Here is a 21,337-nt window from a genome sequence, read left to right as displayed (position 1 = left end):
TTTTCATTTCCTCATCAGATGGGATCTAGGGATTCATGTTTCTAGTACAATTTCTAATGTCCTGCAAGTTACTTTGGATAGATTTCACCTCAGAGTTTATTCCCGATCTCAACTGCAGTGAGATTTATTTCTACCTTCCCTTGTAAAAAGGGGAGAAGAGAATAAGAGTATACAAAAAGAATATGTGATATGACTGCAGTCAAGCAAAGTCACAAAAAGTTGGAGGCAATAGCTGGCCTCCTCTGGAGGACCACATCTAACCTGTTTCTTGAGTTTCTTCTTCTCCTTCTTGCTGAGGTTCGCATAGGGATCATCTTCCTTCTTCTCCTCTTCTTCCTCCGATGGCTACAGAGTTGAAAGGAATCCAGTTCACGGTAGCCAAACATGATCATGTGGGGATCAAGAGAGTTTACTGTGAAATCTTTGTGGAGCTTGGATGAGGAATTAAGCCCCATCATGTCATCTCCAGGGCTCAATCTTACTTCAGTAGGCTGCTTTGACTACTTGGCTGTTTCAACTTCTATTGGGACCACAAGTGACTTGTCTTAGGTGAGGGAGGAGACATTTCTATGCAATCGTTCCAATCTTACTAGAAAGTGCACTGATTGCTAGGATTCCTGTTTAAATCCCAGATTCACAGACTGACTCACTTGTACATACAGTAGTGGCCAAAATTGTGGAAACCTTTTGGGAAAAGTGTATTTTTGAGGTTTGATGGCTAATAACACCACTTTTGGGGGGGGGGAGTTTCAAGATAATCCTATTCCATTGCTGGAATGGCCTGGGAATAGCCCAGACCTTAACCCAATTGAAAATCTATGGAGCCAACTAAAGAAACTTGTTAGTTAGAAGCGACCCAACAATGAAACCCAGTTAATAGAAGCACTCATTCAATCTTGGTTTCACATTATAATAGCTGCAGAACTAAAAGACTTGGTTCACTCCATCGAAAGACATTGTAAGGCCGTATTTAATGCTAAAGGTTACCCAACTAAGTATTAACTGACATGGTGATAATTTTTGTATATCTCGTTTTTTTTATGGTGGTATTTTTTGTATGTCTCATTTTTTTACGTGTCTCACTTTTCTTCTTTATATTGTAACTGCTATTCTAATAGCAAATCCTTCATAAAAGTTATTGCATTACATTCTTGATTAAATTATCTTTCCATGGATATATAATTTTATGGCACTACTCCCCCCAAAAAAGTGGTGTTATTAGCTAATTTTAGAAAATATACTTTTCCCAAAAGGTTTCCACAATTTTGGCCACTACTGAATAATACTCTAGGAATCTAGTGCCATTTTAGTGCCTTCCTGAGATGCAACAAACCGTTTGCCATTTGATATTTTTTTTATTTATGGCCCAACTCAGTTAAGGCAAGCTCTGGCGCACCCAAGCAGAGAGAGTCCTTCTCCCGGCGAAAGCTCTACCATGCAGAGGGTGGGGGGTGGAGAGAATGAAGAGCTTTATGAAGCAGCAATTAAATAGGCCGCCCTGCTATCTCTATGATATCTAGGTGCCCCAGAAACTATTTTTCTGTAACACGTTCGGAGTCCCTGTAATGGAAAAGACTAAAATAGCCCTTTCTTTATTAAAAAAAAATACATTTGGGGGAAATTAGGGACCTTTAAAGAGCAGAAGCTTTAAAAAATGCCTTTACATTTCTCAATAACCCTCCCCCACTCCTCACGTGATTTTGCACCAACATTTTAAGACATTTTCCCCAGTTTATGATTGACATGGGTGGAGAATGAAGGCAGCAGTGTCAGCTCTAGAGCTTTCAAACATCTGACATTCCTTGCAGGTCAGGTTCCTGAGGTCTGCTCTTTCTTTCCAAGTACCCCACACTACCCCATCATACTGTTGTGGCCCGCCAGCGGAGCTGGTGACAGACTTGGACAGTGAGGAGGTTGGGGAGGAACATGGGCCAGTCCTGGAGTCTGGGGAAGGCTCTGATGAGTGCTCTGCGTCGGAGGCAGAGACGGGGCCAGGGCCGTCTGACAGTTGTCAGCTGCATTCGGAGTCGGACATCAGTGGGGCAGAAGAACAGCTGGAGCCTGTTCCCAGTGTGTGCATGTGCAGAGCTGCCAGGAGAAGGGAATAGCTAAGGAACAAGGGTCGACTCAAGAGTAAAGCCACAGGTGGATGGTGAATGGTCCTTCCAATAGGGAATAAAGAGGAGCGAAAGGGGAGGGGAGTTTGCAAGAGACAATTAGTTTGCTTAATTGATTCATGACTCTTGGAGACTTCTTTCCAAGTTTTGAAGATATCAGCCTGACAGCTCTCCAAGCCGGATAAGGTCTGCTACGGTAAATTCTCCCTTGAAAAAGACTTTGCTGGATGTGAATGAGAGGAATTCACAGTAACTTAATAAAAAGGGGTTTTTGTTGGGACAAGGAGTCTGTTTCATGCTCTTGGAAAGCCTAGGTCAGAACACATATGTAAGAAGGGGTAGCACAGAGGAAGCCAATGGGTTCATACTTCACCATAGAGCAGAGTTCCCCAACCTTTCCGGGTTGGTGGCCCGCAGTGGGGGAGGAAAGAGGGGATGGTTCTGTGGGAGGAGCAGGCACATGCGCATGCACACATGTGAGCACTCATTACTCATGCGAGTGGGGCTGAGAGTGCTTGCGATGCTCACATGAGTGGGACAATGCACATATGCACGCACCAGCCGGTCATTCACACAACCTGATTGCGAATAGGCTGAAGACCAGTAGTGGGCCATGGCGCACAAGTTGGGGATCCTTGCCATAGAGAACTGGATCCTTACCGGCTGGCTGTCCTGTTTGGATTTCTCATTCTCCTCAGTGAAGTCCTCCTCTCCATCATCATCTTCTTCATCTGTCTCCTCTGCCTCTAGAGCAGCAAACATATTCTGCAACGATGAAGAAGCCATCATCAAGAAAAGAATACGTTATACATCATACTGGAAAGGATTGATTGATTAATTGATTAGTTCAATTTATACGCCGCCCTCCTCCGAAGACTCAGGGCGGCTTACAATGCACTTATAGCAATAGCCTTCATTCTTTTGTATATACCTGCTTATTAGGGCTTTTGGCCCCCCATAAGCGGTGTTTCTACAAAGTCAGCTTATTGCCCCAACAATCCGGGTCCTCAATTTACCTACCTCGAAAGGATGGAAGGCTGAGTCAACCTTGAGCCTGGTGAGAATTGAACTTGCACTAATTGCAGGCAGCTGGCAGCTAAGTGCTACATAACAGCACTTAGTCCGCTGCACCACCAAGGCTCTTGACTTATCTAAGATGGAGACGTCAGTACAAAAGATGAAATAGCAGATCTGAGCTTGCTGAAAAAGGCAATACAGGTTGTTCTCAACCTACGGCCACAATGGAGCCCAAAATTTATGTTGCTAAATGAGGCATTTGTTAAAAGTGAGTTTTGCCCCATTTTACGAATTTTCTTGCCACTGTTGATAAATGAATTGTTGCGGTTTTTAAGTTAGTAACAGGGTTAAGTGAATCTGGCTTCCCCACTGACTTTGATCAAGGTTGACTCAGCCTTCCATCCTTCTGAGGTGGGTAAAATGAGGACCCAGATTGTTGAGGACAATATGCTGACTCTGTAAACTGCTTAGAGAGGGCTGTAAATCACTATGAAGCGGTATATAAGTCTAAGGGCTATTGCTATTGTCAGAAAGTCGCAAAAGGGGATCACATGACCCTGGGACACTGCAAACGTCATAAATATGAACCAGTTGCCAAGCATTTCTATTTTGATCGTATCACCGTGGGGATGCTACAATGGTTGTAAGTGTGAAAAACAGTCATAAGTCACTTTTTTCTGTGCCGTTGTTAACTATGAACGGTCACTAAACGAACTGTTGTAAATCGAGGACTACCTGTAACTCAGCAAGACAGAGCAGTAATGAAATCTCTTGCATCCTCCACACAACCATCAAAATTGGGCGTTCTGGCTTCTTCGTTAGATTGTGAACGCTTACCTTGGTTGGCTGGTTCTTCTTCCCTTTTGTTTTCTTGGTAGTTTCTTCAGATTGAGCAGCTTGTTTGGCTCCAGCCTAAAATGAAAAGCAAGGAAATGGGCATAAACATTGTTAAGCAAGAGAAACAAAACAAAAATGCAACAGTAATTCCAACTCTCTCCCAGCTTTGCAAATAATCTAACTGCTGAAATAGACCCATTAAAAACCACCAGCCTACTGAGAAACTAGGAAGTACCCCTCCATAAGGCAGGAAACAATTTTTTAATTCAAAATAGTCTGCTTTCTGTTCAGTAGGGATGAAAGCAGAGGTGAAATGCTACCGGTTTGCACCAATTCGGGCAAACAGGTAGCGGCAGTGGGTGGTTCGGAGAACTGGTAGTGGCGGCAGTGCGAGGCTCTGCTACCCGCCCATCATTACTTCCTGGTTCTAACCAGGAAGTAATCTGTTTTTTACCCTCTGTGCATGTGCAGGCTTTGCGCGTGCGCAGAGGGTCCAAAATTGCATATGATGCACAAATGCATGCGCACTTCCGAACCAGTAGGGAAGGTAGGTAGATATCACCCCTGGATGAAAGCACCCTATCATCTGTCCCACTAGATTAGGGGTGGGGAACGATGGCTCTTTTATGGCCCTTTCATTCAATGCCATCACAATTCGAACAGTTGCTGAATGAGAGATCCGTAAGCAAGGACTACCTATATTCTGATTACAAGGATAAGAGAGAATAATGCCACAGATGCAGCCTTCATAGTTGTTACTCCTTGGAGATTGAATAGAGGGGTGGGGGGAGATAGAGATTTAAGAGACCACTTCCTGTTTAGATCAGTGTTTCAATATTTAGGCTCCAATTCTGGCATCACCTGGAAAAGATGGGGCTCAAATCCTGAATTCTACCCAACTGACCATCCAACAAGCAATCCCAATCGGAGCTTAGTTAGTGATCTATCCATCAGCTGCTCTCTGTGGACTTCAACTCTCATTTTCCACATTTCTCTTCTCTTATACCTTAAGTTTTTCCTTGGGCTTGATTTCTTCAGCTTCCTCCTCATCACTCTGAGCCAGGGTGGCAAATGCTGAGCCTCCTCTCTGAATGTAAAAAAAAAAAGGGGGAGGGAGGGAGAGAGAAAGACATATAGAATAACTCAGCCAAGCACAAATTCCATACAATAAGGAAATATATATATCTGTTTTTCTTCCTGTGCTCTTCTGGAGGCAAAAGTGATGGATGAATGTAAGGATCTGCATCTGTGTTTTCGTTTCTCCTTCCTGTAGATACTGAGTCTCCCTGGTGATTGTCCATTCTTCCGGGCCCTTGTCATAGAAACTGTCTACCATCCAGCCTGTATAATGACTAATGTCCTCATTTTCTCACATCTCTTCTGTGATACTAGTAGTATGGATATGTGTATCATTTGAACTGTTTAAGAGCTAGTGCAGGGGTGTCAAACTGGATTTCCTCGAGGGCCGAATCACCATTGTAGTTCTCCGTGGGCTGGACAAGGGAGATGAGCTGGCCACTCTCCTGCAGCACCCTGGTGGCCAAAACGGGGCACGGGGGGGGGGGGGGGGCTTACGCAGCTGCCAGAGGCTGGTCCTTTGCTATTTCCAGGCCGGCCCCGTAGGCCAGATTTAACCACCTTGCGGGTTGGATTTGGCCCACAGGCCTTGAGTTCGACACCCCTGAGCTAGTGGTTAAGGCACTAACCTTAACCATGAGGTTAAGAGACCATGAGGTTGAGAAACCATGAGTTGTAGTCCCATTGCCAGCTGGGGGAATGTGAGCTAGTCACTCTCTTTCAGCGATAGAAGGGAGACAAAGACAAGCCTTTCCAAAATTTGTCAAGAAAACTGCAGTCACCAGGAGTCAAAACTGACTCAAAAAAATTTGGGAAAAAAGAAAGATTTACTGTGTGATTAAAAAACAAAAGGATACTCCAGTCCAAGGGTATTATTTCAGCTCTATGTTCTATGTTTAAACTAGCAAATTTGATCAGTCTCCTTGACAAATATGATGGTGGTTGAAAATTAATTAGAAAAGGCTTATCATAGCAATATGCTCCACCTTACACAAACTAAGTCACATTGAAAGGGGGTCTACGACAACTCGCCAGGACAACTCGCCATGGGACAAGAGTTACACTAATATCAAAGAAATGGTGGAACAGAATCATTAAAGAAAGGATGGAATAGGAGGGACGAAATGAAATGTGAATGATGAAAAAATAAAATAATTTTAAAATTATACGAAATAATTAAATTGAATTGTTGAATTGTCCTGCTGCGAGTTGTCCCATTCCGCATTGAAAGGGAATAGCAATAGCAATAAGACTTATATACCGCTTCACAGTGCTTTACAGCCCTCTCTAAGCAGTTTAGAGAGTCAGCCTATTGCCCCCAACAATCTGGGTCCTCATTTTACCAACCTGGGAAGGATGGAAGGCTGAGTCAACCTTGAGCCAGTGAGATTTGAACTGCCAAATTGTAGGCAGTTGTAGACTGGCAGTCAGCAGAAGTAGCCTGCAGTACTGCATTCTAACCACTGTGCAATACTAAGCAATACTTAGTATACGTAGCAATACTAAGCTACAAAACTGACCACTAACATTGCATATCAATTATGAAGGATACAACTGAAGCCACAAACCTGTTGTTTTCCTTTGTTCTTCTCGTTCTTTTTGCTTTTCCACTTTGTGTCTTCCTTATCCTCCTCCTCTTCCTCTTCCTGAGTAAGAGAGGCAGACATTCAATTTCTATTCATTTTTCCAGTGAGAAGAGGAATATTCACAGGTCAAAAAAACATTAAGATGGTGATTACGGTTCTGTGATTGAAACTCCACTTGGTTTTCATATGCACTGCATGTATGATGCCCATTAAAAAAACAAGTAAAGTTTTGATCATAGCGTTGCAGTCATCAATTTTAGAGCATGCCTTGCAGGCACCTCTGAGTAAGACTTCCCTGCCCGGCCCCTTTTCAGAATGATGGGCTTCCAAGACATGAACAAAGAAAGAGAAATTTTTTCCATATATAATATAATTTCTATATATGATATAATTTGTGTGACGGAGCATTTTTCAATATCCGGATAAATTCCCTGGAAAGAATAAAGCAACAGCAGAAGTACTAATCCATTTGTATTTCCTTCACTGTCTTATAGCTACAAAATGCTCCCACAAATCTAGCTTTAAAGGGATAAGTTCTTGGCTTATTCATTTTTATGTTTCACTTTAACTGGTAAATATATGTAGAGATCTCTTTGAGCAATGTCTACTATAGCTTGAGCCTTTTTGATAAAGTGATCATAGCAAGGTCCTCTTCTCAGGTGCAACCAACCAGAACCACTTGTGAAAAGCCTCAGGTTGAAACTTTATTGTTTGTCTCCCCTGTTACAAGAATCTCGCCAGACTGCTTGCCTTCCCCTGAGAATGGCCAGATAAGGCTTCCTAGATTCTGGGCGAGGTCATGCTTTTATGCCATTTATGGCAGCGTAAGAACTCCAAGCTCAATCCTCACTTGACCCCTTCCTCCAGAGTGAATAATCCACTAGGATCCTTGCAAGCCCTCATTCCAGTGGTGAAATCCAAATTTTTTTTACTACCGGTTCTGTGGGCGTGGCTTGGTGGGCATGGCAGGGGAAGGATACTGCAAAATCCCCATTCCCTACACACTCCTGGGGGAAGGATATTGTAAAATCTCCATTCCCACCCCACTTTAGGGCCAGCCAGAGGTGGTATTTGCTGGTTCTTCGAATTACTCAAAATTTCCGCTACCAGTTCTCTGAATTGCTCAAACTTTCCACTATGGTGCTCCAGAACCTGTCAGGATTTCACCCCTGCCTCATCCTCTGCACCAAGTATTGCCTGGCCTCAGTTCACAGGCAGTCTTTGACATGACAATTGGGACCAGAATTTATGTTGCTCAGTAAGGCAGTTGTTAAGCAAGCCATGCCTGATTTTATGACTAAGGCTGTAAACCAACTCACGCAGTCATTAAGCGAATCCGGCTTCCCCCATTGACTTTGCTTGTCAGAAGTCCCCTGACTGGCAATCACATGATCCCAGGACAATGCAAACATTGCAAATATATGCCGGTTGCCAAGTATCCCATTTTGGATCACATGACTGGGGGGATGCAGTCCGAAGTGTGGGTACCAGTCATATGTCACTTTTTTCAGCGTCGTCATAACTTTGGTCATTAAACAAACTGTGATACATTCAGTTCTACCTGTACTGGGACTTTGGAATAGCGTTTTTGAATGCTGTTTTTCTTCTGTGGTCTGCGTAAGCTTTTACCTCAGAAAGAGGTTATAAGCTGAGACTACCTGTACTTCAGACAATCCAGACTGACCTTTTGTTTGGTTTTAGAGGCTTTTTTTCCTGGTTTCTTTGTTTCTTCATCATCAGAGGCTGCCTAAAGAAATAAAGTTGGATTCTGATTATTTTTGTACTGGTGTCAGCCTCCGCCTTTACTGCTTTGGCTGCCATAGTAACGGGAGGGGGGAGAGCTAGGTGGCATGGGGAGGGGGGGAAAGCGTGCTGGAGGAATCTGGAGGAATCAAAAGTGATACTTAAGCCACCGGACTGTATCTTAGAAGTTGCTATCGGGTCAACGGTCGTGGCATTCCTGATTGATGACGCTGCCAGGCGTGCTTCCACCTGACCCCTGGGAGACCTTTGGATTGGATGATTTACGGTGGACAGTAGGAGGGGATGCTTTCAATATGCAATTTTCGCGCCTGTTGCCTTAGATTCTGCTTTTCCTTGCTTGCGATCACTTCATTTTCTAGTAAAAGTACCTTTCTCTACAAACAATGGAGTTTGGGTCATTCTTTCCTGGACTTTGAAGGAAGCACACCTGACAACTGGTTTTACTTAGAAAAATGCCAGAAAGTCATCCTTGATACTCATGCTATAAAAATGTCTGCAAGGTAAAACTTCCAAGATTGGGGGAAAAAAAGAAAAACTGAGGAATCTGACCACCAGAACACCTACACATTTACAATTTCTTCTATTAGGAAAAAGAATTTATTTTGACTGTTTCATTATCACTGCCTAGGAATTTGGAAAAACACATCTCGGCTCCACTGAAAACCCTTCTGTCCTTTCCATAAAATAAGACTTTAAATGCTTTGAAGAAAAGGTCAAGACCAAAGAAAACCAGATAGGCGACAAAATTAAACAGAGTCCTTGACTTACGACCACAACGGAGGCCAAAATTTCTGCTGTTAAGTGTTTAAGTGAGTTTTGTCTCATTTTATGATTTTTTGCCACAGCTGTTCACTACAGCTGTTAAGTTACTAACCCTGTTGCTTCCTCAGTGACTCTGCTTGTCAGAAGGTGGCAAAAGGTGATCACATAACCCCGGGACACTGCAACCGTCATAAGTACGAGCCAGTTGCATTTTGTGACCAAGAGTATGCTGCAACGGTCATTTGAAAAACAGTCATAAGTCATTTTTTTCAGTGCTGTTGTAACTTAGAATGGTCACTAAACGAATGGTTATAAATTGAGGACTTCCTGTATATTCTTGCTGTGCTCAAAGAAGCCCACATTAGCAAGAAGAAACTCTGATCAATCACTGTAGCCCTCTGCCTTCATGCTTTTCCCAAGAATTAAAAAAAGTTGCATGCACAATACATCATGCTCCATATAATCACTGCAGCCAGAATCACATTTTCCCAAAATTGGAAGCAAGAAAACACTTCATCAAACACAATGATTATAAAAAAGGTGCTAGAATATGCAGAAATGGACAAATTAACGATGGAATTAAGGGACAGAGAGGAAACAGCATATTAGGAGACGTGGAACAGATGGTATAACTGGCTTGAAAAGAAGTCTAAAATTGATGTATAGCGAATGTACAGATATAGATAATAAACGGATAAAATGTATATTTTAGAGTGGTAGTAGACATGTAAATATTGTATATAGTATAAAGATAAATAATTATGAAATAAGAATGTATATGTATAAAACAATAGGCCTGTAGATAAGTTGAAATTAAGAAAAAATTCCGATAACGGAAAGCTGTAATAGTGCAATTGTGATTTTAAAGGTTAAAAATTTTGAATAAAAATTATTTTAAAATAAAAAAGGTTGCATGCAGGCATTACAGCTAGCTTTAAATCAAGGGGAAAAAATGGAAATTTGGGTTGTGCCATCAACTGGGCTCACAGACCCCTCCCATTTACTTTTAGATCTGGCAACATACAATCCTAATAATTGAGGGCAAGGGCCACCATATGGGGGAATACAGCCCCCTTCCCTTCTTCCCATCTAGCATGGGATCCATTACATCAATGGCCTCTTTGCTATTTGGCCAGGTAGGAAGCAGAGGTGGGGCTTACATAATGAAGCCAATCAATGCTGCATCTTCTGCATTGTTGGCTGGAATAGAACAGCATGCTAATTTCCTGCTAATCTGCATCCCCACTTCATTGCTACAGTTGATGATGGATTTGGGGTTTTAACAAGGACGGTTAACCAGGGAGGGTAGCCTGATTTATAACTGCTCTGGCAGAATTTTGAGTTAAAATTATCCCTTCCTTCCACTCTTACAGACTAGAGTCATAAAACATGCAGAACTCTTAGTGACCCTGTTAAGCTTTGTGAACTCAATTGCTACGTGCCTTCGAACGGAGTCCAGGGTACATCCAGAACTCTTAAAAGATCAGCAAGCATACCGATATTTTTTTCTGTGGTCACGTGGTATGGCCCACCCCACCCGTTACAACTTCTTGTTCTTATTCAAGTGTACCCATTACAAGGGTGGGCAACATGTACTACTGAAGCCTGCATCACCTTAAGAGTGACTCCTAGAAAAAACATATAACACAGAAGGAAATGCCTGTCTTCTCCAAGGCATTTTACCTCAGATAATTGGTTTTTTGACACAAACCATTTTCTTTTTCTGACCCTTTCCCACATAGCAGGGTAAGAAAGACAGGATTGCTTGTAACATTTTAAAAATGCAGCTAAAGGCCACATAAAATAAGGCTGCCCACCAGTGGTGAGTTTCAAATTTTTTTACTACCGGTTCTGTGGGCATGGCTTGGTGGAGGATACTGTAATATCTCCATTCCCTCCCCACTCCAGGGGAAGGATACTGCAAAATCCCCATTTCCTTTCGACCAGCTGGGACTCGGGAGGCAGAGAATAGATGGGGGTGGGGCCAGTCAGAGGTGGGTATTTACCGGTTCTCCGAATGACTCAAAATTTCTGCTACCGGTTCTCCAAAACTGATCAGAACCTGCTGAATGCCACCTCTGCTGCCCACCCTGAATCTGGAAAATTAACTGTCAAATCACTCCCGTTAGATTATTCCCAAATGCAGCTTACCTTGTTGCTCTTATTCCTGTCAAGTTTGATGGGCTTTGATATTTCTTCTTCTTCTTCCTCCTCCTCCTCCTCTTCACTCTGCTCCTGGTTCAGGGCAGCGAACACATTTCCTCCCTGAAGGTGACAAAGAAAGAAAGGAAAAAAAAAACTAGTGAGAAGAATGTCAAGAAAAGAACCAGGTAATAGAACTTCCTCATCAAGGAGTAATTAGTTTACAGAGTAAACTAATTCCAATTTTTTTTCAGGCCACAGAATCTTTTAATTTTTTTTTTTTTAAGTCAAGGATCCTCTGATCAAGATACAATAATCTAGCAACAGAAAATTAGTTGAATTACCGCCCCTCCTTTTTTTCCTTAGTTACTCATGAAACACCATCAAGGAACATAGTCTGACAAGACTGTATTAGTGGCTGCTTAGGCATTGAGTTAGGAATATGATTCTGAAGCACTTTTTTTTGTCTAAAGATGTAACGAAATCCTGATCATCAAATGGCTCACAACCTCCAATAAGATCATTATCTTAATGAATTACATGATTTAGTAATTTTCAAATGATTAATTTCTTGCCAAATTATTATCTATGCTGTTACATAGGAAGCAAACCTACTAATCTAAATGAGGGGTTGAGCATCAGCTGGCTGGGGTTGAAGTTCAGCAAAATCTAGAAGCCATGTTTGATTATTTAAATTAAATTAATACCCATTTCCTTAAATTAATTATACCCATCCCAGTGTAAGTTAATTATGTTTATTCTGATTATGTATTCACAATTCCTTCTAACCCCCTCCCCATTTTTTTAAAAACAGCTTTAAGGACATATAAACTGAAGTGTGTCTTAGCAGTAAAATATCTGCTGCTGATGGAGCTCACTCGAGCACCATTGTGTTCACTGGAGGGCATAAACTTTGAAGTACACCATACTATATTTTGCATTTCTCAATCAATATATAAAGGTAAAGGTTCCCCTTGCACATAGGTTCCCGAATCTAGGGGGGCGGTGCTCATCTCTGTTTCAAAGCCAAAGAGCCAGCGCTGTCCGAAGACGTTTCCGTGGTCATGTGGCCGGCATGACTAAATGCCAAAGGCGCACAGAACGCTGTTACCTTCCCACCAAAGATGGTCCCTATTTTTCTACTTGCATTTTTTATGTGCTTTCAAACTGCTAGGTTGGCAGAAGCTGGGACAAGTAACGGGAGCTCACTCCGTTACGTGGCACTAGGGACTCGAACCGCTGAATTGCTGACCGTTCGATCAACAAGCTCAGCATCTTAGCCACTCAACCACCACTTCCCTTCCAATCAATAGAGAGAGAGAGCTAAAGCTTGCAAGCGTTGGTTTACTGCATCCAAATTCTGTTCTCATTCCATTTTCACCTCTCATTCTTGTCCAGCAAAGAAGTACTTTGAAAGCATACGGGGACTTACTTTATTTTTCTTGCCTGCTTTGGTGACAGGAATGGGCACTGGAAGAGAAGCAAAAAAAAAAAAAAAAAAAAAAAAAAAAGTCATATCGGATTGTGATCTAGAGACTGTAAGCAGGATCAAAGCTCACAAACTGAAAGACCTACTCTAGCCCAGAGTTCCCCAACCTTTCTGGGTTGGTGGCTGGAGGGGGGAGGTGGAAAGAGAGGATGGTTTTGTGGGAGGGGTAAGCACATGCGTGTATGTGCACACGAGCGCCTGTTGCTCGCACGAGTGGGGCTGAGAGCACCCGTGATGCTCGCGCAAATGAGGATCTGAGCGCCCATGACGCTCGTGTGACTAAGGCCTTGAGCGCCCGCGACAATTGCGTGAGTGGGGACATGAGCCCATCATGCTCACGTGAGTGGGGCTGTGACCGCTTGCGTGAGTGGAGCCATAAGCCCCTAACGCTTGCACAAGTGGGGCTGTGTGCGCACACGCAAGCCTGCACACCAGCCAGCCCCTCACATGGGGGGCTTGTGAATAATAATTTTATTGTCATTGTACATGTATACACAGTATACCCATACAACGAAATTCACTTAACACCCAAAGACCAGGTCCAACACACATAACAATCCCCAAACACACTCCCACCCACCACATGAATAGACCGTGGCCCACAGGTTAGGGACCCCTGCTCTAGCCTTCCTCAATCAAAGTGCTTTGGACTACAATTCCAGTCATACCCCAACTGGCAGAGGATGGTGATCTTGAAGAACACATCCACTTCCGGGCAAACGTGACTGAAATCATGCAAGAAAGTGTCCCTCATCCCTGAAACCTTGAGAGATCTCAGGCAGGAACCTTGAAATCTCTCCCAAGGCCTCAGCCATTTGTAAACTTAAATGATAGGAAGTCAACACCAGGTCAAGGAGTATCGCAAGTACTCAGGGCCGACCCCGGTTAACAGGAATCTGAAAAGCAGAATGAAAACTGCAGCCTCCCACCTTCTTCATCTTCATCACTGGCTTGGGCAGACAGCTTCTTCAACCTCTCGATCAGCTGGTTCTCCTCCTCATCCTCCTCTTCTGCTGCCAGTTTTTTCTTCTGCTCTTTTTTCTTATCTCGCCTCTTCTTTTGCTGTTGCTGCCGGCAAAAGACACACACACAAACAGCACAGAAAAAGAGAAGGTCAAGGGATGGGCAACCTGCTACCCTCAACGGAGTAACGTCTTGACCACAGGGTCCACAAGGACCTACCCCACAAGACGATTTGGAAATGACTTGCCTGTTGTTGCTGCTCCTTCTTTTCTTTCTCTGCTGCTTGATTCTCGCTGGAGTGTTTCTCTTCCACAGCCAGTTCCTCGAAGAACTTGGGGCACAGGAAAGAAATTTGGGAGAATCAGTGGCAGAAAGACTGACCATAGATCAGTAAGATATTTTGAATCCTGCCACTCCTACTGCAAGGGTGTGTAACTTTCTGGGAGTTGGGAGCTATAAGGAGATGGGAGCAGGAACTTTCAGGAATTAGAGGAGGATGTTATTTAGAGATAACATGTTACAGGGTGGATGGAACAATGTTTAGGTGCATGGGGTGTGTGTGTAAGTTAAAGTACAGAAATGAGGACATTAAAGGTAAAGGTTCCCCTCGCACATATGTGCTAGTCGTTCCCAACTCTAGCAGGCGGTGCTCATCTTCGTTTCAAGGCTGAACAGACAGCGCTGTCCGAAGACGTCTCCGCGGTCATGTGGCCGGCATGGCTAAACGCCAAAGGGGCACGGAACGCTGTTACCTTCCCACCAAAGGTGGTCCCTATTTTTCTACTTGCATTATTACGTGCTTTCGAACTGCTAGGTTGGCAGAAGCTGGGACAAGTAACGGAAGCTCACCCCGTTACGCAGCACTAGGGATTCGAACCGCTGAACTGCTGACATTATGTTCCTATTAAAAAAATCTCCAAATAGACAATATAGAATTTGAGAAGGAACGGAATTAGGCTTTTAAGTAACGAAAGGGCACATATTAAATTTCTGCAAGATTTAAGGCACTGATTTTATTTTTTAGCTCCATCACTTACAAAAAAACCCTGTCGTGTACAGGTAGTCCTCCACTTACGACCACAATTGACCCCCAAAATTTATATACCGTGAGACAGTTGTTAAATGAGCATTGCCTCATTTTATGACCTTTCTGGCCACAGTTGTTAAGTGAGTTACTGCAATTGTTAAAATTAGTAACACGGCTGTTGAGTGAATCTGGCGTCCCCATTGACTTTGCTTGTCAGAAGGCCGCAAAAGGGGATCACACAACCCCGGCATTCTGCAACTGTCATAAATTCGAGTCAGTTGCTAAGAATTTTGATCATGTGACCATGGGGGTGCTGCAACTGTCATTCAGTGTGGACAATGGTCATAAGTCACTTTTTTCAATGTGGCTGTAACTTTGAACAGTCACTAAATGAGCTGTTCTAAGTTTAGGATGACCTGTATTTTGACCACGCTCATTCTGGGCTTAGGAAAGGAATTTAAAAAGAAGCAATGTGGGCCATGCTCCTTAGCCTACCAAAAGGATGATGGGATTTATTATTTAAAGGGTGTAGATGGCCTCCTGTCTCACATGCTGATGTCTAGCTGATCCTAGGCAGCTCTTAACAAACAATTGCAAAATAATTTGTTTCAGGACCCTTCCCTATGTCTTTTCTGTGTCTTACTGAAATTACAGGAATCAAAGTCCAGGGTTCAATCTGGATAAAACCATGCAAAAATAGCTTTCACCCCCCAACTTATACCAGATCACTCAGACCCGTATTTAAAGAGTTCTGCTAATTGGTACTTTTCTTAAGGGATACAGAGAAGCATTTTAAAACAGGGGCTTGATTTCTGCTTCACAAATTTTACTTCCAGAAACCCCTAAAGACTACGAAACACTCTTCTATCCTTCCAAGATTGGTAAAACAAGGACCCAGATTGTTGGGGGGCAATATGCTGACTTGGTAAGCCACTTAGAGAAGGCTGTAAAGCACTATTATTTATTTATTTTAGTTAGAAAATGTATATTGCCGCCTACTTGCAAATGGCAACTCACAAGGACATTAAAAATCTATGAAGCGGTATATAAGTTTAAGTGCTACTGCTATTGAGAAACCCTAGTTTCTCTTGAACTATGGTAAAACCTTTAAGCAACAAGACTAAAACTTACCGATTTTTTTGTCTTTTTATCCTTCTTTGCCTTCTTTACTAGTTTGTCTGAAAGAAACAAAAATAATCAAACCAAGAATTGACAAGTACCATAGTTTTGAAGAAGCTCCGAGACTTTCACCATGTGACTCTGGGTCAACCCAAAAACAGACTCCTCTGCCTTATAAAGAGTGAGAATAGGAAGACGGGATTACTGGCAAACTGAAAGCCATTTCTCATGCTTGGCAACGTATGAGCGCGATATAAAGATTAAAGTACTGGATGGGATCTGCAGGCTGAAGTCTTTATTTGAATCAAAATCGAAAGGAACCACAGAACCTCAGAGATGTTACATCAATCACAATTAGTGTGCCTCCCAGAATTGGTGTCATGTGTATAAAATTAGAGGGACTTTCACAAACACTGCTGTAAGTATCCAAATCAAATATAGTACTTTTTTTAAAAAAAGCCAAACCAACATACAGGTAGTCTTCGATTTAGAAATAAAAATGAGTCCAACAATTTCAGTGGCTAAGCAACCCAGTTAAAAGTGAATTTTGCTCCATTTTACCATCTCTCTTGCCACAGCTCTTGAGCGAAACACTGCGGTTTTAAAATTACTAACATGATTGTTATGTGAATCTGGCTTCCCCTTTGACTTGGCTTATCAGGTTACAAAATGTGATCACAAGGGCACTGCAACTGTCATAAATACATGCCAATTGACAAGCATCTGATGAGCCGCGGTGGTGCAGTGGTTAGAGTGCAGTACTGCAGGCTACTTCTGCTGATCACCAGCTGCCAGTAGTTTGGCAGATCGAATCTCACCAGGCTCAAGGTTGACTCAGCCTTCCATCCTTCCGAGGTGGGTAAAATGAGGACCCAGATTGTTGGGGGGCAATAGGCTAACTCTGTAAAACTGCTTAGAGAGGGCTGTAAAGCACTGTAAAGCAGCATATAAATCTAAGTGCTATTGCTATTGCTATCTGAATTTTGGACATGTGACCATGGAGATGTTCCAATGGAAAACCAGTCACAAGTCACTTTTTTTCAATGTTGTTATAACTTCAAATGGTCACTCAATGAATGGTTAGTTGAGGACTACTTGTAGTTCATGACCCATTTCAAAGTCATCTGAGTGCCTAAATTATTACTATCGTATTAAATTCTTATCCCATCTTTTTATATATAACTCAAGGTGGCCAACATATCTAATACTCTTGCTTCCTATTTTCTCCCGCAACGATATTATTGTGAGAGTTCAATTTACAGAAAGTGACTGTCCAAAGTCACCCAGCTGGCTTTCAAGCCTAAGGGAGGCCTAGTTTCTAGGTTGGCACATTCACCATCACTACAACAAAATGGCTCTCCAAGTCTTTGTGATCTCCTCTTTCTTTGGTGCCCTAAACCCATGCTTATTTTGTTTGATGGTTAATCTAGGAGAGAGTTCTCAATTTACATAATTGTAGTGTGTGTCAGAAAAGCTGAGGGTGATGGTTTAGGCCCATCCGCTGGAATTGATGTGGCATGTTTCTCCATCTTTGTTTCCATCGTGATTGATTGATGCCTCTTAGTACTACCCCCCCTCCCTGTTATCATTCTTACACTTAATTCTGGGCATATTGTACAAATAGTCCTCCATTTATAACCACGATTCAGCCCAAAATTTCTGCCGTTAAGTGAGATATTTGTTAAGTGAGTTTTGCCTCATTTTACGACCTTTCTTACCACAGTTGCTAAGTGAACGCTGAAGTTGGTAAGTTAGTAACACAGTTGTTAAGTGAATCTTAATCTTAAACAATCTTAACACAAGAACAGTTTTTTCCCGAACGCCATCACTCTGCTAAACAAATAATTCCCTCAACACTGTCAAACTATTTACTAAGTCTGCATTACTATTAATCTTCTCATGGTTCCTATCACCCATCTCCTCCCACTTATGACTGTATGACTGTAACTTTGTTGCTGGAATCCTTAAGATTTATATTGATTGTTTCCCTATGACTATCATTAAGTGTTGTACCTTATGATTCTTGACGAATGTATCTTTTCTTTTATGTACACCGAGAGCGTATGCACCAAGACAAATTCCATGTGTGTCCAATCACACTTGGCCAATAAAGAATTCTATTCTATTCTACCTGGCTTCCCCATTGACTTTGCTTGTCAGGACGTCACAAAAAGGAGATCACATGATTTTGGGACACAGCAACATATTCATAAATATGAACTGCTTGCCAAGCATCTGAATTTTGATCACATGATCATGGGGATGCTACAGAGGTCATAACTGTGAAAAATGGCCATAAGTCACTTTTTCCAGTGTTGTTGCAACTTTGGTCACTAAATGAACCGTTGTAAGCAGAGGACTACCTGTAAATCACAGTCACCAAAGGAAGAGCCGTCCAAATTGAACCCTGAAAACTAAACACAAGATTGGCGAACAGATAGGAAAGGGTAGTGTCCAACATGGCCTTTGCTCAGCCTCCCAGGGTGCAATGGTGCTGCCAACCAAACGTATGAGGTGCTACGTAAACTATTTCCCATCTTCCAGGGCTTTTTACAGACAGGTTTGTTTGTATGAGCAAAAGTTTGTAACTTGAAAAGTCTGCAAGTAGAAGACGATCTGTATGTATTTGCTTCCAGGATCTTTTAATAGCTGCATGCAGAAGGGTTGAAGCTTTTTTTCCCCCATCCCAGACTTAGGAAAAAGATTAGGGCATTGACAGTTGTTAAATCTCCAGGAGCCAAGCTGGAAAATTAATATAATTGCCAGCTCTGTTCCTAGTCAAGTGCCTGGGTATTTGTAATTTGGAGCTGAGGATTTGTGAATGTTCTGACAAATTTCCAGGGCAATATTAGGCCATTACAATACGAGCGCAAGATGAAATTAATGAAGGAGATTTCATTGGACCACACAAAACTGGCACAGCTCTCCAGGGAATCTGCTGAATCTCCAGAAGTTGCTGACAGTCCAATGACAGCTATAATGGTGAGGAATTTGGGGAGTTGTTCAGTAAACAGGTTTCTGGTTTGCATTAAAAATGCTGAATCAATGGAGTTGATACTTCAGGTCTTGCCAATGACTCTGTCCCTTTCTTCACAACAGGAAGCAATCATAGCAACCTCCCTCATTTGGCACCTCCCAAATGCATTGGACTACAACTCCTATCAGCCATGCTAAGGAAGATGAAACTTGCTGTATATTGTGCTAAGGATGAGGAAATAATTTTGTATACTATGCTAGAAAAAGGGGCTCCAGGATTAGAGATGACTAAATGAAGGAATGACAGAGAAAGGTAACAAGGGAGATTCTAGGGAAGTTGTGGGTACATATGGAAGAAATTTAACACAGCAACACAGCATGGGAGGCAACCCAATACAGCAAACGGAGAGCAGAAAGAAGATTGAGAAAGATACCTTACACAAGAATTAGGATCAGGAGGAACTATGTGGTTTTGGCAAGAAGAGAATAGGAGAGGAAAGAGGGAAATTTAGGCTCTGTGGAACCAAACTCAAGGAGATTTAAGGGACTCTAAAATGTCATATGCTGAATTTCAAGTGTTTGGGGCTTTCAGCAGAAAACCTGCAATTCTCTAGTAGGAAGTTTGGTGCACCAACTCTGCCTTCTGGAAGTTCTCATCCTCTCATTATACATATATACCATTTGGGATGGACATGTGCAGCCCTCCCAAGCGGGAATGAGAATGATAGGAGTTAAAAACAACATATGGAAGATCTTAGCACAAATTGATGAAAGATTATGCTACAAACCAGCAAATGTCCCTCCAACTGCTATGAACAAAGGATGCTACAAACTGCTCTCTCAATCCATCCAACTGGGATTAATTCCAACTGGAATTAATTGTACCAACAAAAAATGGGCATGTGAAGCACTCTGATTGTCTACAGTGTAACACAAAATCTCAAAAATGTTACTATACAGCCACATTTATGAACAAATATATCTTGGTTAGGTGGACTGCAATATTTATCCACTTACAGTATTATGAATATTTATCAGCCTGGCCAAAATAATGTTTGATTCCCTACTCTTTTTTCTTAGGAAAGGAGAAAGTTTAATTAAATATCAATTAAGTAACATACATTAATTAAGCTCCACTGGTTAAAGAACATGCAATGTGTACTGGCCTTTTCTGCAAAGCAGTTATCCCAGTTTGTTATCTAGGCTATGGTCATTGCAGGTGCATTTCCAATATAACAGGGGTCCCCAAACTTGAGAGCTTTAAGACTTGTGGACTTCAACTCCCAGAATTCTGGGAGTTGAAGTCCACAAGTCTTAAAGCTGCCAAGTTTGAAGACCTCTGCAATATAACAATACATACTACTCACTTTTAGCCCCTTCAGTGTCTTTTTTGGAAACAGTGTAAATGTGCGATAGCAAAAAAATATACGATCATCTCATTTATCAGGAGCACTCTTAAAATAATCATATGCCTTGTCTAAGAGTACCTACATTCAAATCATCCCTTCCCATCCTTGACTAAAACTCATCACATCAGTGAATATGGTTTGGACAATTGGCATTGACATATGCTAGAGAAAACTGAATTAGGTAAGTGAAAAGGAGGACTAAACTAGAGAGAGAGAGAGAAGGCTGGTTTAGACATATGGAGAGAAGAAACACGTCAGGAAGCTAAACACAATCAAATGCATTCATAGTTAGGTTTACTTTAAGTTTCTCCTTAGGCATTCACCCTCAACAACAAAGTCAATGCGAGAAGCTGGACTTGCTTAACCACCACATAATTCACTTAATAACTGCAGGGATTCACTTAACTGTGGCAAAATGGTTCGTAAAAGTCAAGCACAAATCATTTGCCTTGCTTAGCAATGGAAACTGTGGTCCAGATGGGGATCATAAGACATGGATTATCTGTGTATCGACAACATGAACTGTATTAGAAATGCTACTGACATGTCTACATTTCCAGTTCTCTAGGAAGAACTAACTACGGAGGGACTTATTTAACTTCTGAATAAATGTACAATTATTCGAAAGAAGGCTACTTATTTCGGTGTTGTTGTTGTTTTTGTATTATGACTGTAAACTTATTTAGAAAGCAAGGAGGGAGGGGGGAAAGGAGAGGGATTGCAGAGCAATTATTCTCCCCACTTTTCCCACTTTTCCCAAATTTTCAAACCCTTCCTTCCACCCCAAATTCACTCTCCAAATAAGAGGCTTCTGAGCTCTCCTTCCCAAACCTTCCAGGTTTATCCTTGTTGAATCCCCCCCCAGCACCCCAAAATCGCACCTCCAGCTCCTTGAGCGGGGCATGTCTTCTCCTCCCCGTCCCCGATCCATTCCTCCTGGGCGTGGTGTTGCTTTCCTCCTTTAGGCATGGCTCAGCCCTCCGGTTTTCTCCCCACCGCCGCCACTTGGCTCCTGCGCCTCCGAAGCCCGGAAAAAGAGGCTTCCCGCATGC

The 21,337-nt window shown here is 42.3% G+C and overlaps 1 protein-coding gene across 2 annotated transcripts in view; it reads right to left on the bottom strand.

Annotated features, from left to right (window-relative positions):
- The window catches only part of ABCF1 (ATP binding cassette subfamily F member 1), a 43,289-nt gene extending 21,952 nt beyond the window's left edge, over positions 1 to 21,337 (bottom strand). Inside the window, exons 1-12 of one of the 2 annotated variants that reach the window (XM_070936687.1) lie at positions 21,167 to 21,337; positions 15,913 to 15,959; positions 14,002 to 14,085; positions 13,721 to 13,859; positions 12,735 to 12,772; positions 11,312 to 11,425; positions 8,319 to 8,381; positions 6,617 to 6,694; positions 4,978 to 5,058; positions 3,972 to 4,046; positions 2,778 to 2,882; positions 262 to 345 (exon numbers count right to left, since the gene is read on the bottom strand). In XM_070936687.1, the coding sequence (XP_070792788.1) occupies positions 262 to 345; positions 2,778 to 2,882; positions 3,972 to 4,046; positions 4,978 to 5,058; positions 6,617 to 6,694; positions 8,319 to 8,381; positions 11,312 to 11,425; positions 12,735 to 12,772; positions 13,721 to 13,859; positions 14,002 to 14,085; positions 15,913 to 15,959; positions 21,167 to 21,254 (996 nt within the window). In that variant the 5' untranslated portion in view covers positions 21,255 to 21,337. The remainder of the gene's footprint in view (positions 1 to 261; positions 346 to 2,777; positions 2,883 to 3,971; positions 4,047 to 4,977; positions 5,059 to 6,616; positions 6,695 to 8,318; positions 8,382 to 11,311; positions 11,426 to 12,734; positions 12,773 to 13,720; positions 13,860 to 14,001; positions 14,086 to 15,912; positions 15,960 to 21,166) is intronic. The other variant, XM_070936688.1, reaches the window with a different exon arrangement.

The sequence above is a fragment of the Pituophis catenifer genome, unplaced genomic scaffold (assembly GCF_029215685.1).
Source record: "Pituophis catenifer annectens isolate HBS135680 unplaced genomic scaffold, rPitCat1.0.hap2 SCAF_2, whole genome shotgun sequence".
In the NCBI taxonomy this organism is placed as follows: domain Eukaryota; kingdom Metazoa; phylum Chordata; class Lepidosauria; order Squamata; family Colubridae; genus Pituophis; species Pituophis catenifer.
This window is presented reverse-complemented; position numbering and strand designations above follow the sequence as displayed.